This window comes from Diabrotica virgifera, chromosome 10 (assembly GCF_917563875.1).
Source record: "Diabrotica virgifera virgifera chromosome 10, PGI_DIABVI_V3a".
Lineage (NCBI taxonomy): Eukaryota > Metazoa > Arthropoda > Insecta > Coleoptera > Chrysomelidae > Diabrotica > Diabrotica virgifera.
The window spans coordinates 152,664,290-152,679,781 of record NC_065452.1 but is presented as its reverse complement, the minus strand read 5'-3'; the positions used below and the strand labels follow the sequence as shown (position 1 = coordinate 152,679,781).

The window sequence follows — 15,492 nt, the reverse complement described above, 5'->3', positions numbered from 1 at the left end:
TCCGCCCTGGACTACTAGGAGTGCCGGGACTATAACAATATATATAAACCGGGGTTTGACTATAACATATATACTGGACAAAACATACAATAAAACGTATCGTGAAAACTGGCCTTTATTAAAGCTTATTTATCAATTATTTTGTATCTTTTGTATTCTTTACCACACTAATATACTATAATTCTTTTGCAGATAATAGTAGCTTTGGATGGCAAAGAAGATAAAATAACATACGACAATGTATTTGATAATGAATGTTTCAATGTGATAAGTGACGCAAGTCCTTCAGTCAACCAAATAACCATGGGTACTAGAGTGTGTGTTCGTGACAATCAAAGTATGTTCGTGGAGGGCGTTGTGTGCACAATTTTAGAAGGACAGCCAGTACGTTTCGGTGTCGCTCTATTCGGCGAACAGTCTGTAGAATTAACTGTCAAACGAGCGGACCTTAGGTTGCTCCGTCCCCCGTGGTGGGACGAATTAGAAAATATAGAACCTAATTTAGATAATGTGATACAACCCTCACTTGACTTTTATGGAAGAAATGCGCAAGTTTCTCCAATGCAGTTACACACCCCCATATCTGCTTGCACCCCGTTGTCAAACGGAAGACATTATGATGAATTTTGTGAAAGTGAGGATGAACTTAGACAAGATAATATTACGTTTAATCCTGAAGTCGACGCGAAGTTATCAGGTAGTAGTAAGAGAAGTAGCATGCACAGTAGAGGCAGTTCTTCTAGGAGCATTACTCCACGGTCGCAGCCCACTACTCCTCGAAGTCAGGCCGCCACACCCCATAAATATAGAAAGGGAGATGTTGTTTGCAATCCAAATGGCATAAGAAAGAAATTTAATGGTAAACAGTGGAGGCGTTTGTGTTCAGTGGATGGATGTAAAAAGGAAAGCCAACGGAGGGGATATTGCTCTAGACATCTAAATCTGAAAGGTAATAGTCTTCGTAGTGGACCATACCCTAGATCTAATAGCAAAGGTGATGGTGAAGAAACTTCTAGAGATTCCGAAACCTCACCAAATTGTGGCGATAGACGTATGACCGGAAGGTTCGATCAGGAGGAAACTGATGCTGCTAATATGTTAGGTAAGTACATTTGTTTTTGGAGTAAATATAGGTGCTTCTAGCCTTTGATGAATTTGATCCATTATTTTCTGTTCTTCGCCATTCTTGCTAAGATTTGCCCTTATTTTATAATATCTCTTCTGCTGCTTTACTGTTTTTCCCTATTGGTTTAGCTTCCCATACTCTTTTCACTTACCTGTCACTGTCCATTCGTGCTGTAAGTCCTTTATTGTGTTAAGTACCGGTTTGATTTTAAGTCCGTTTCTTATTTCTTCATTTTTGAATCAGTATGTCTGTCCTTTTACATATCGTTCTTCTGAGGTATTTCCTGCTGTTTGTATCCTACTCTGGTGTCCTCTGTTTAAGATCCAGTTTTCTGCTCCGTATGTCCACGTGGACCTATATATTGTTTCATGTATTGTCACTTTTTTACTTGATATTTCTTTGTTGAAGAATTAATTCTCTATTTAGATAGAGCCTGGAATAGTTTTTCTGCACTTTCTGGTGTGTTATTGAGCTTCCTCAGATATTTATTACTGTTCCTTGTTGAAATTTTGCTGGATATCGCTCACAATGAGTTGCTAGATTTGACAGGGCACCTTTTTGCAATAAATTATTTATTATTGCTAAATTGTTTATTGTTTATTATATAGGGTGTCCCAAAAGTAGTGGAACGGTCGAATATTTCGCGAACTAAACATCGGATCGAAAAACTGAAAAATACGTGTTCAATCATTTTCAAAAATCTATCCAATGACACTAAACACCAACCCCCACTACACCCCCTGGAGGTGGGGTGGGGGGTAATTTTAAAATCTCAAATGGAAACCCCTAGTTTTTCTTGCAGATTTGGATTCGTTACGTAAAAGTAAGCAACTTTTATTCAAGACATTTTTTCGAACTGTTGATAGATGGCGCTATAATTGGGAAAAACGATTTATCCTGATACCATAGGTAAATTATAGAAACGGTCTAATATCTCGAGAAATACACTTCCAAATGAGAAACCAAAAAACAGGTTTTTAATATTTTTCAAAAACCTATCGATAAACACCAAAAATTACCCTCCAACCCACCCCCTGGAGGCGGGGTGGGGGGTAAATTTAAAATCTTAAATAGCAACCCCACTTTTTATTGCAGATTCGAATTCGTCATGAAAAATTAAGCAACATTTATTCGAAACATTTTAAAATTGCTGATAGATGACGCTAATAAATCGTATTTTTCCAATTAAAGCGCCATCTATCAATAATTCTAAAAAATGTTTCGAATAAATGTTGCTTAATTTTTCATGACGAATTCGAATCTGTAATAAAAAGTGGGGGTTGCTATTTAAGATTTTAAAGTTACCCCCAACCCCACCTCCAGGGGGTGGGTTGGAGGGTCATGTTTAGTGTTATTCGATAGGTTTTCGAAAAGTATTAAAAACCTTTTTTTTGGTTTCTCATTTGGAAGTGTATTTCTCGAGATATTAGACCGTTTCTATAATTTTCCTATGGTATCAGGATAAATCGTTTTTCTCAATTATAGCGCCATCTATCCACAGTTCGAAAAAATGTCTTGAATAAAAGTTGCTTACTTTTACGTAACGAATCCAAATCTGCAAGAAAAACTAGGGGTTTCCATTTGAGATTTTAAAGTTACCCTCCACCCCACCTCCAGGGGGTGTAGTGGGGGTTGGTGTTTGGTGTCATTGGATAGATTTTTGAAAATGATAGAACACGTATTTTTCAGTTTTTCGATCCGATGTTTAGTTCGCGAAATATTCGACCGTTCCACTACTTTTGGTACACTCTGTATTAGTATCTCATAATATGATTTTTGCAGTATCTTTAGGTAGTTCAAGGTCAGCCACCCCAGTGTTTTCACCTAATGGACAGGGATCATCTCCCCATACAATGCAGTCACCAATAACGGTGGGATCTCGGCAGAATGTTTTTATGCCAATTTCGGGCAGCCATTCTCTTGGACTGCAAAAGGGAGCTTCGCCAGGAGCCCAAGGATATAACCCAACAACATATCATCAACAAGTCGTCATAAGGTATTAAGCAAAATTTAATATTTAGGTATGTAGTTTTATTATAAGATAATGACTGTGTAATGTTACTAAACTACAATTATTTAAATACTGCCAATTAACACCACTGGTTCTACCTCTTTATAGCCCTGCAACCCTTGATGGACCTTAGGTTTCCTTGGAAAGATTGTTCCAGTATTTCCTATTCAGGGCCAGTCTTCTCCATGTCCTTATTTCCAGTATGTACCTGTAGATCTCCTTCCGGATCATCCAGGAAGCCTTTTTTTTTGGTCTTCCGCGTTATCTCGCTCACACTGGTTTTTCACAAACATCGATTTTCTGACAGAGTCGTCATCTTTCATCCCTAAGACATGCCCCATCCATCTCAATCGGTTATTTTTAACTTTTTTGTAAGATATTTGTTTAGATACTTATATAGGTGGTATAGCTCTAAAATTAAAACGCTCCTTCTATAATAGTTTCCCATAGATTCCCATCTGTTTGAGTATGTGTTCAAGTCACCAAGCCATATGTTAATATGGTCTTATCAGAATTTTGGTTTGTTATTTCTTTCTAATATATTCTGACATTCTTCGTCAAATCAGTAATTCGTTCTTGTCCTTCTTTATTTACCTTCTATGCCTAGTACTTCTTCAGCTCCTTCTTATAATGTTTCTGCACTCTTTCCACTCCCATTTTAATTTTTCTGCAAAGCCTTTTCCATGTAGTATTGTCATCTTTAAACCCCTTCTTGTGAGTCTTCCTGGAATACTTGTAGTATTTTGTTGTTTCCTTCAATATTGTGAAATTATTTTTTATAAATGACAATGGGTAAAAAAGTGTACGCAATGCAGCAGACTTTAGTTACAATACTAAAACAGGAAGTCAATAACAAGAAAATACCAACAATAGTGGAATAAAGGAAGCCGAAGAATAAATGATTGAAAATCTCATACACAACACAACTATGGACAAAATTAAAAATTAAATTTTCAACAATCACATCTACGATACAGACTACACAAATAAATTAACACAAAAAATAGAATTAGATACCCCTAGGGCAGTTTAAACATTTTTTTTTCAACCACGCATTGCTGTGGTCCAAAAGTTCATTATAAAGAAATACATAACCTAAAAAATCAGGTTATAAAATTTTCCCAGAATTTCCAGAACAATTTGTTTGAGAACGATTTCCGGAGTGGAAATCGAAACATCAAACATTAGTTAAGGTACTAGTACACTTTAGAAGACCAAAAATAATCAGTTTTTTCAAACATTTTTTTCTCAGAACCTTTATTAAAAATGGACATAAAACTTCCTACATATTAATAATTAACTCTTAGAGAGTACAAAAATCTATCTTTTTTCATTTATGCGCTTACACTAATATTGCAGAGGGCGCAAAAGTCGAGGCCTCGAAAAATGACGGCTGACAGTTAGTTTTAGGATTGGGATACCTGAAACAAAAAATCGTACTGCATTTGAAAAACGAAGGTATCTTACGTGATAATTTACCACAATTTGGCCAAAACCAATTTTTAACCATGAAAAACTGAAGAAGAACGGGCGATTTTCAAATTTCCGTAAAATCTTTTTTTTTTGCGGAATTTTTCACTAACGGTGGTAAATTATCACGTAAGAAACCTTCCTTTTTCAAATGCCGTACGATTTTTTGGTTTCAGAGATCCCAATCCTGAGATTAACTGTCCGCCATCGGAACTACTTTTTTTCGAGGCCTCGACTTTGGCACCCTCTACAATATTAGTGTACGTGCATAAATGAAAAAAGGTAATTTTTTTTGTATTCACTAAGAGTTAGATATTAATATGTAAAAGCTTTTATGTTCATTTTTAATAAAGGTTCTGAGAAAAAAATATTGAAAAAATGCTTATTTTTGGTCTTCTAAAGTGTACTAGTACCATAATTAAAAATGTAATTTTCATTACACCAATAAATTTGGCTTAATCCCATAAAGAACATAAAACTTAAAATAGATAGTTTATTGGTAATAATAATACAAAAGTACTTTTACAACTCAAATATAAACATAAGTATAAACAACGAAGTTAATAATCAATATGTTTAGAGAAATATAAATATAAAACACAAAACTGAACAGATTAAAATTGGAAGAAAAATACTTCTCAAATAAAAAAGACATTCACTATAAGGTATAAGGTATCTCTTAATTTTGGCTTTTAGAACACTGATGATGGATTTCTTAATCCGAAAACGTTCTGCTTTAATGTAACCCTTATTTAGGGTATTTTAAATAAATATACCTTTTACAAAAAAAACCTAGTATTTTTCTTAATTTTTGTTTTGAATAGATAAGAGATTTTATTCTAGCTCGCACTATGTTATAAAACTTAATGGCTAAGTACCTTGAACCATTTCTGGATTTCTCAAGGCGGCCATTTATTTTGAAGACCAAATACAAAATACTTTGTTATAGGCCGGAAGCTCGACCTGTCCAAAGCGTTACCAGTGTTATTAGGGTGTCACCGAATCCAAGGCAATGGATACCAGAACAACCTAGTGTTATTCTACAGCATGCTCTTACCAGTCCACCTAGCCAGCATGTCGAACCAGAAACTAATCAAGTAACCCAAGGTAATTATTTTGGCAAATGTGGTTGTTCTACTTTTTATTATTTTGTATCCAAAAAGATGTTAAAAAATATTTGAAATACATATATTTATGAAAGAAATTCATTTTAGGTGGTCTTTATTATGTTGTTCCACCTAAACATGACAAGAACATGATGATTGTCAAAAATGAAACAGAAAATGATCCAAAGGAACCTAAGTCATTTCCTAGACAGGTATGTGAATTCTTATACAGATTCAGAAAAGTAGCTATTATCTCTATCTATTTTATTTTTATAGAACTAGTTTTATTTTCACACCTACTTCCAAAAAAGCAATTTTTTTTAATTAAAATACATAATTTTTCGCCCATTTTAATCTTAATTCAGTACCGGGTGTCCCAATAAGAATGGTTCTCGGCCATATCTCAGGAACCGTTTATAGTACAGCTTTGAGAAAAAAATATTTATAACAAAAGTTGCCTCGGGAAAAGCCTGGAAATTATTTTTATAATTGTAGGTCCACCGCTAGAGGGCGTAATTGAATATCAAAAATTAAAAAATCAAAATTTTACAAAATTTACCTAGTGAAAGGCACTGGAAATCCAATCATCGTATTCTTCATGAAATTCTGCGCATATTTGATTTGACAAGTTTAAGTCTACCTGTAATATATTTTAGCCCTAATTTGAGGGTGAATATTACAAACTATAAATTACTAAAATAAAACACATCTTTTTAAAAAGAAGGCTCATTTAATACTCATTTGGCGAATGTACTTTTTACAATAATAAGAAATGTGTTACTCTGATAACAGTTGTTAGGTTTTACAGAGTGGTCTACTAAAACTATATTTACAATATCCAACACTACCTTTGCAAATAAGAGGTGGGGGTGAGTGGGAACCTTCTTATGAAAAAATGGCTGTAAGTTCGGTTCTGCTAAATCGAATTTTGCATACTTGATCTTGTTGAAAACAGCTCTTTTTCGTCAATGTAAGAGTCTTATTTTCGAAATAGCCTAATAAGTAATATGTAAGCTAGGAGGCGTTATTTAATTATTTTCAGAAATCTAATTTTCTTTGGAAAATATTAAATACAAGTATGCATTTTTAATCCTGTATTACAAAATTGGACCAAATTAGCAACATAATACCGAAAACCGCATGTCGATACCTTTTTTCTATCTCGAGATATCTTAAGAAATGTGTAAATTTTAAACATAACTTACTGACACCGGTAAACGATGTTAAGGAAAAGCAGTGTGATATGGAAAAAAACAAATAAACATTTTCCAGATGTAAACGTGTATAATTAATGAAACAACAATAAGACAAACAACACTATAAAATATAACAAAGAACTAAAAGCAACTACTTACTTTAGTCTTAGTGACTGCCTAAATGTTCAAATTGTTGCCCATCATTTTCGATTCAAGCATTCACTCTTTGAAGAGTAGATTGAATAGCAACAGATTTAACTGTTTTAGACTTTTATTATTTATTTTATGAGGACGGATTAAAGACTTTGTTTTTGCCGCTAGGCCCAATACTCGAGAAAACTTGATATAGAATCTAGAGAATACGAAACGCCATTCAAAGCATTGCGAAAGCAGACATTGGGACTGCTGTTCAATCTATTCTTGAAAGAGTAAATGCTTGCATCGAAAATGATGAGGAACAATTTGAACATTTAGGTCGTCACTAAGTAAGTAGTTGCTTTAATTTCTTTGTTATATTTTATAGTGTTGTTTGTCTTATTGTTGTTTTAATTAATTGTATACGCGTACATCTGGAAAATGTTTCTTTGTTTTTTTCCATAGTACACTACTTTTCCTTGACTTCGTTTATCGGTGACATTAACAGTTGTTTAAAATTTGCATGGTTCTTAAGATATCTCGAGATAGAAAAAAGGCATCGACATGCGGTTTTCGGTATTATGTTGCTAATTTGTATTATGTTGCTAATAACAATGTAGTAAATTAAAATTTTGATTTAAATTTTTTAAAAATGAATAACCATTTTCAATTTCTTTGCAAAACGAAAATGCAGCCGCACCATATTCTAGTCCAATCAGAGAGTGCAGCAAGCACCTCTACCGGTTTCGAAACTTATTAGTCTCTCATCAGGAGGCACATATGCTGCTCTCTCTGATCCAACCAAAACAAACCCCGGCGTGCAGTCACGGATTGCAACGAACGAAATGGCATAGATGCCCTAGCAGCAACTGCTATCAAAAGACTAAGTTTTCAATCTACTGGCTATAAAGCAACATAATGTTACTCTACATCCCACCAGACTGAAAACAATGGAACCCTTCTCTGGTTACATCTCCGAGGCTTCTACAATTTGCAAGCCATAACGGATGCTGAGACTAAGGAAGATGAGAGAATTTTAAAATTTATAATTAACGTCCCATCTGCTCAGCGCGGTAAAGTTCCAACGAGAATGGTTCCCTTCGTACTCCAATCAGAGTAAACATGTAAATTAAAAATGAATAACCATTTTCAATTTCGTTGCAAAACGAAAATACAGCCGCACCATATTCTAGTCCAATCAGAGAGTGCAGTGAGCACCTCTACCGGTTTCGAGACTTATTAGTCTCTCATCAGGAGGCACATATGCTGCTCTCTCTGATCCAACCAAAACAAACCCCGGCGTGCAGTCACGGATTGCAACGAACGAAATGGCTGGTTCCATTCTCGTTGAAACTTTACCGCGCTGAGCAGATGGGACGTGAATTATAAATTGTCAAATTCCCTCATTTTCCTTAGTCTCAGCATCCGTTATGATGTTTAAGTTTCGAAACTAGTAGAGGTGCTTGCTGCACTCTCTGATTGGACTAGAATATGGTGCGGCTGTATTTTCGTTTTGCAACGAAATTGAAAATGGTTATTCATTTTTGATTTATATGTTTACTCTGATTGGAGTACGAAGGGAACCATTCTCGTTGTAACTTTACCGCGCTGAGCAGATGGGACGTTAATTATAAATTGTAAAATTCCCTCATCTTCCTTAGTCTCAGCATCTGTTATGGCATGCAAATTGTAGAAGCCTCGGAGGTGTAACCAGAGAAGCTTTCCATTGTTGTTAGTCTGGTGGGATGTAGAGTAATATTATGTTGTTTTATATGTCATAAGATTGAAAACTTAGTCCTTTAAATTTTTTAGGTGATTCAGAGCGACCATTTACATTCGACACAGTTGATACGCGTCAATCCAAGTAATAATTATGCCAACATGAATAACATCCAGACACATTCCAACGGTCCCGGTATAATGGCACCGAATTCAATCAACACAGGACTTCCAGTAATTGTTAATCCAACACAACTTGTACCAGTCCTACCATCTACATCTCAATCTGTCGTAAAAAGAGTTGTTCCCACTGTCAATATTCAGCCCAATCCACCGCCTGTGATCGTCAAAACTGAACAAGGTAACAATTATTTACATTAAGGGAACTTTTACTTTAAAAGGTTCACTAAAACTTTATTCACTTTATAATGTTTAGAAAGCAACTGTCAAGTTGCAGGTTCAGAGGTGTGGCATCGCGCGCGGTGTTGTATACAAACGAGTTATATATAAACACCTATAACTTCGTTTTTATTTCGAATTTCCTAATAAAATGTTATGACAATGTTTCTATGATAATAAAGAATGTTTTTACATAAAAAAAAACAAAAATCAATTTTTTGAAAATAGAGAAAGTAAAAGTCTCCTGAAGAAATTAAATTAAACATGTATAACAACTGAGATTTATAATTCGATGTTGTATTTAGTGTCGCCAAATACCAACGCTGTCTTGAATCATCTAAAGGAACCAATGGTTTTGCACAATCCACTACAAGTACAAAGTCATCGAGTTGCTACCGTTCCTCCTCAACTTCCTCTTCCTCAACTGAACCAGAGCCAAACCAGATCTATCAACATTAATGTTAATCCATGGCATTCAATATTACCACTTCTGGTCTCATCTGGACCTCTTTCACCACCAAACTCTCAGTTATCACCTCCTTTATCTACGTCCTTAGTTACTGTTGATGGTGGAGCGGTTTTGGATAATCCAGACGACGATGCTGATGCAGAACCATTGCCAACACCAACAGAAGATGACGACGATGACGTTTTTGAAAGTGAAACTACTGACCTAAATATGGATGGGAATATTAAGAGACGAAGCCAGTCTTTGAGCTCTTTACAAAGTAACTCCAAAGAGGCAAGTAAGGTAAGGCAAATCTTCGGTGTAGCAACTAATTTTCAATACTTAATTAAACATTATTTTACAGAGTAAGGAGCGTATTCGAAGACCCATGAATGCTTTCATGATATTTTCAAAACGTCACCGAGGCCTTGTACATCAGAGGCATCCAAACCAAGACAATCGAACAGTTTCCAAAATTTTAGGCGAATGGTGGTATGCATTAGGTCCAAATGAAAAGAAGCAGTATCACGAATTGGCCTCAGAAGTTAAAGAGGCTCATTTTAAGGCTCATCCTGAATGGAAATGGTAAGTAATATTCTCTAGTAATAATTCTTCATCAGTTTCCTCTTGCTAACAATAAGTGGGTAAAGTCATTTAATTTGAAAAAGTCATGTCAAATGCCACAAAACGTAAATATGCCGGTTTGTTGTATTCTAATGATTTCTCTGGCACTTGCCTCATTATAAATATAGCGTCAGTGCCTGATCTTCCCGACCTAAAACCTTGTTGTTACTTCCTTTGTAATTCTCCGGGTCCGATTTGTCTCCCCCTTTGGAGAAGCGTGTTGGGACGATTGATCTTCATTTTTATGGTATTCTATTATGGTATTCTATTATGGTATATTATTTTTTGCATTAGTTTTAATAGTTGTTTTTGTCAGATCTGGTCCTCCGTACTTTAGGAGTATTCGGTATTCTGTCTTCTTCTGGCGATTTACTATTTCTTAATTTCCTTAATGCTTCCTTTACCTCTCCCTCCTCAACGTTTATTTGTTCGTTTGTCGTCACTTTTGGTGGTACTGGTTCATTATCGTCACCTTTAGTAAATAGGAATCGAAAGTAGTCTGCCCATGTTTCCTTCTGGATGTGTTTCGTTTTTATCAGTTACTTTCCTCTCTCCAACTGCTTCTGTTGCTTCGTTAATTATGTTAATTTTCAGTTTTACCAGCTTTCCTCGATGTTATCGTTTTCTAATATTTCATTATCAGCAATATTCTCTGATATTCTCTTGCTGTATAAGATTTCCGTAGTTTTATTCTTGTATTCTGTATTTAGTCCTTCTACTCTGATTTTTGTTTGTGTTGGTTCCGCTCTGTTAGATGTGAAGTATTTATTGATGATTCTTATTATTTTACATAGTACTAGGCTATGGTCGCTACCTAGATCTGATGAGTGGAGGCATCTTACGTCGGTTATTTTTGATGGATGTATATCTGTTGCGTATATCATAATCTATCATAAATCTTTGTCCTTGGGTGTTATTGAATGTATATTTGTATTGGTCTTTGTGGTCAAAAATTGGTTTGTTTAATATAAGTTCGTTACTTGTGTAGAAGTATATCAGGGAACATCCATAAACTACGTCGTTGAAAAGGGGGGTCTTTGCTTATTACGACGGTATACGACAGGGGGAGGGGGCCATGAGTGCACATCCGACGTCGTGTGATGTTCACGAATATAAAAAATATACCCTATTTTAGAATTAAAAAAAATTAGTAGGCATATTACTTTTATCGCATACTTTTCATTTCGTTTTTATCACTCACAGCCTTAATAATATTGCTAGCAGTTTTGTACAGAATAACAAACAATAAAACATTGTTCTATGTATTTAAACAAACGCTTCTATACACAACAACGTCTGGAAGCAATAAATATTAAAGTGTTCATTTATTTACTGAATACTCTGTATGAAACAATTTTACAAGAATGAATAGAATTAAAATATTCTATTTTATTTAGTTAGTATTGTCCGGTTACAGATAAATGAGAAACTTAAAGAGATAGACCAATTGGTGTACAAGTGGTACCGAACAAAATATATCTTTAATATATATTTTTTTAGTATTTTTTGTTGGGTACCACTTGTACACCAATTGGACGTAGTTATGCAGAAAGCTACCAACCCTCAAAAGTAGAGTTTTGAGTAAATCGATATTATTCGTTTTTTAACAGTAAATTAATAGTATATATTACAGGTTAATTAAAAAATTTAATTTTTTATTTTCATCTGGCAAAATATCTCATTTTTAACAACGTGAAAGTAAAAGAAAAGTATTTTATTCAATATTTTGAAAAATACAGCCATTTTTTTGGGGTTGGTTGCTTTCTGCATTATTATGTATTCTCAAGAAAAAATAAAATTCGGAAGATCTATACAAAAGAAAAATCATTTATTGAAAAAAAAATCTATTAAACATCTTCAATTTCAAAATCAAGACTAGCTATGTTATACCCATCGATATCTTCCTCAATGTTGTCATCTCCTTGTATTTTTTTGTAGAAATCTTGGCAGTCTGATGGGATAAGGTGCATCATCTCGTTCAGATTTGCAAGTTTTTTTGCAGCAATCACCTTACCATTGGGCCATAGCGTACTCATTGAAAAAAGCTCTTCTATTTTACTTATTGAGCTGTTCCTTCCTTCCTTCTTTTTAATATCAATCTTATGTACAGGTGCGTCAAACGAATCGTGCTGAACAGTTAGCAAGAATGGTTCATCTTTTTTTAACATAATCGATCTTATTTTTAGCCAGTTTATTTTTTGTCCGTCGATGCTTGTTTTTCTGTTGGCGATTTTTTTTTCAATCATATTGACACTCAAAAAATCAGTTGTTCATTTCCGTTACCACAAAAGGTTTTTTTTTTCGACATTGTTTCATTACCTCCACATATTCGGAGGGCAAATACAATCTTTGCTGTTTTTTTTAATGCCGACTCAATTTGAGCAAAATCTGAGTCATTGGGTAAAAAACTGTGGCCTGAACATAAAAATTTTAAAGTAATATCAGTCAAAGTAGATGATTCATGTAAGATAGCTTTTAACATAAGAGTTAACTTAATATTCCGGTTTTGACCGCCGCATGAATCACTCCAGAGAATGAGATGTTGGACGCCTTTTTCTATGTGAGCATTTATATGTTTAAGAAGGCAAGAACCTACCTCTTGAGCCCCTCTTCCTGCAACGCCTTCAGCCCAAACGTAACAGAATCTCTGATCTTGCTTTCCGTTATGAATACCACAGTTGTATACCCAGAGCTGCCTTTTATAAAATACAATGTTTGTCGGTATTCTTGGTAAAGGTAATTCTCTAAATCGAATGTAAGGCATTCGTATTTTTCATTTTCCTTAGCCAACTGAAAGTCATGTCTTCTTAAATATTGAGCATTTTCTGCGTCTTTCAGGTGATTGGTATAATTGTTTTGGAAGATTTCTTTTTTTTCCGGGTCTATTTCATTATCAATTTATATCTTCAACTTATCACACGTATTACAGGTATCTTTTTTGAGTGACTTGAATTTCAAATTAAATCGTTGGTAAAATATTTTTTTATAGGATGGCATGCTTACAGGTTTTTCGGTTTCTTGGCTATACAACTCATACATTTTCTGTATTGTCATTTCCGGGGGCAAAAATTCAGCGCTTGTTTGTTCTCTACGATAGTGAGATTTATATTTTGGAATTTTCTTAATTTGTTCAATTACCTCCTGAATTTTGGCTTCTGGAAGTTTATTTTGTCCTCCTTGTTTAATACCGCTTTGGTCAGTTAAAGAAATTTCACCTCTAAATTTCTTTACGGCGGTATTGACTCTAAATGTTGTGATGTTAAACGTTTTAATATACATTTCACGGCATACCACTTTGTCTTGTATTTGATAGATCCTTGAAAATTTTCTTTTTTCTGGATTTCTACCATAAAGTCGTTTTTTCTGAAGCTGCTGTACTCCCGCTGCGATAAAATTCACCTGGCAATCATATGAGCCCAATGACCAAAATCTTTCAAACTCTAACTTTCGTATCTCGACAGGTACATGTTCGGCACATTTTAAAGTGCAATTACAATCGTAATTTAAAAATTTTTTTGGTTTAATTTCTCTTCCTTTATGGTTGTAATATTTTTTATTGCTATTCCTGTTCTTTTCATTTCTGTCCTGTTTTGATTGTCGAATTTCCGTTTTCTTCCTTTTTTTGGCCTTCCATCGTAAACTTTATTTTCTAAGGTGGTTTCTGTTAAATCGCTATCAGCAACGACATGATCTTGTTCTGAAAATGTTGGTTCATAATCTAAACTAGAAGAATAATCACTTAAAGCTTCGTAATTGGGGTCGCGAATAGAGTCATCGTCATCCTCCGAACCACCTGGATGGTTTATTTCTAAATGAACATCTAAAATAAAAAATAAAACATCAATCATCAATCACACAAAAGCAACATGTAATTTTCTTACCATCAATATTTTGAGTCAATACGTTCTCTTCCTCCCTGATAAAAGGTTTGTTAATAGATCCACACTCCTTGATTAATTGGTCTTCTTTTGTTATAGTTACTTCCTTACTAGTACATGGAATTTGATTATTTGTAATAGTATCAGCTACATTTTCATTTGTTTGAGAGGAGTCTAGTACTTTTTCAGTCCCTATTTCATTAAAACAACAAAAAATATATTACTAATTTTATTTAAAAAATATTGCTAAAATCTTACCTCGCTCTTGTTCTTTTTGTTGAAGCAGATTAAAAATCTGCCTAGTACGGGAATTAAACATGTTATATCGCAAAACAACACACTTTAGATTTATAAAATATCATTAAAAGACTTAAAATTTTGCTAATATCACGAGCCAAAGTACACCAAACAACAATATTTTGAGGTTATGTGAAGATTCCATAATGCAGAAAACTACCAACCAACGCAGTGACGTCAACAATTTCAGATTTTTATTTACGCAGAAGGCAACCAACCCACTTGGTCACATTATATCACGATTGATACCAGCCAAGTGGATTGGTATTTTTCTGCAAAAACCGAAATCTTATAAGGTTAAGAAAATGGGTTGGTTAATACAATGACAGTTATTAATTTTAATTGGTAGGGTTCTGCAGTTTAAAATACTTGACATATAGATAAATTTTATGTGCTTAGTACGAATTTAAGCCTATTGTGGGTTGGTAGCTTTCTGCATAACTACGTCCAATTGGTCTATCTCTTTAAATTTCTTATTTATCTGTAACCGGGCAATACACCAATTGGTCTATCTCTTTAAATTTCTCATTTATCTGTAACCGTGCAATACGTTGTATTTATACTTAATAAAAGAAATGGTATTAAAATCAAAACAAAATAAGTATCAAGATTCATATGATGCAGTTAAGAAAGCATAGGAGAACTCCGATAAAAGTATTGTCTTTTGTCCCAATAAAGCTAATAATTAGTTGTACAGTGAATTGAGAGAAAAAAGTACGCGGATATTAATGAGCTACATAGTAATACTGATTTGGATACATTCGTAAATAAACTTTGATAGCTAACTTTAAAAAATCTAGAAATAACATGGAATTTAAAAAAAAATCACTAAGGGGGGGGGGTCATGAGTTGCAATTGCGACGTCGGTATGAGTGGGGGGGTCAACTGTAAACGACGCTTTACGACGGAAGGGGGCAGGGTATTAAAAAGTCCAAAATTTTTACGACGTAGTTTATGGATGTTCCCTCATCAGTTCTTCATTTTCGTTTTTACCATTCTTGTTGTTTTTACTTAATTCCGGGTATTACTTGGTATTTATAAAGTGAAGAAGAAATATTTAATTATTTTTTTTTACCGTTGATA

At 34.3% G+C, this 15,492-nt stretch overlaps 1 protein-coding gene across 2 annotated transcripts in view; it reads left to right on the top strand.

Annotated features, from left to right (window-relative positions):
- Positions 1-15,492, top strand: part of LOC114335679 (putative transcription factor capicua) — a 124,586-nt gene that overhangs the window by 67,008 nt on the left and 42,086 nt on the right. For both annotated transcript variants that reach the window (XM_028285957.2, XM_028285956.2), the window contains exons 3-9: positions 193-1,102; positions 2,909-3,122; positions 5,557-5,714; positions 5,822-5,925; positions 8,857-9,124; positions 9,468-9,913; positions 9,975-10,195. In XM_028285957.2, the coding sequence (XP_028141758.1) occupies positions 193-1,102; positions 2,909-3,122; positions 5,557-5,714; positions 5,822-5,925; positions 8,857-9,124; positions 9,468-9,913; positions 9,975-10,195 (2,321 nt within the window). The remainder of the gene's footprint in view (positions 1-192; positions 1,103-2,908; positions 3,123-5,556; positions 5,715-5,821; positions 5,926-8,856; positions 9,125-9,467; positions 9,914-9,974; positions 10,196-15,492) is intronic.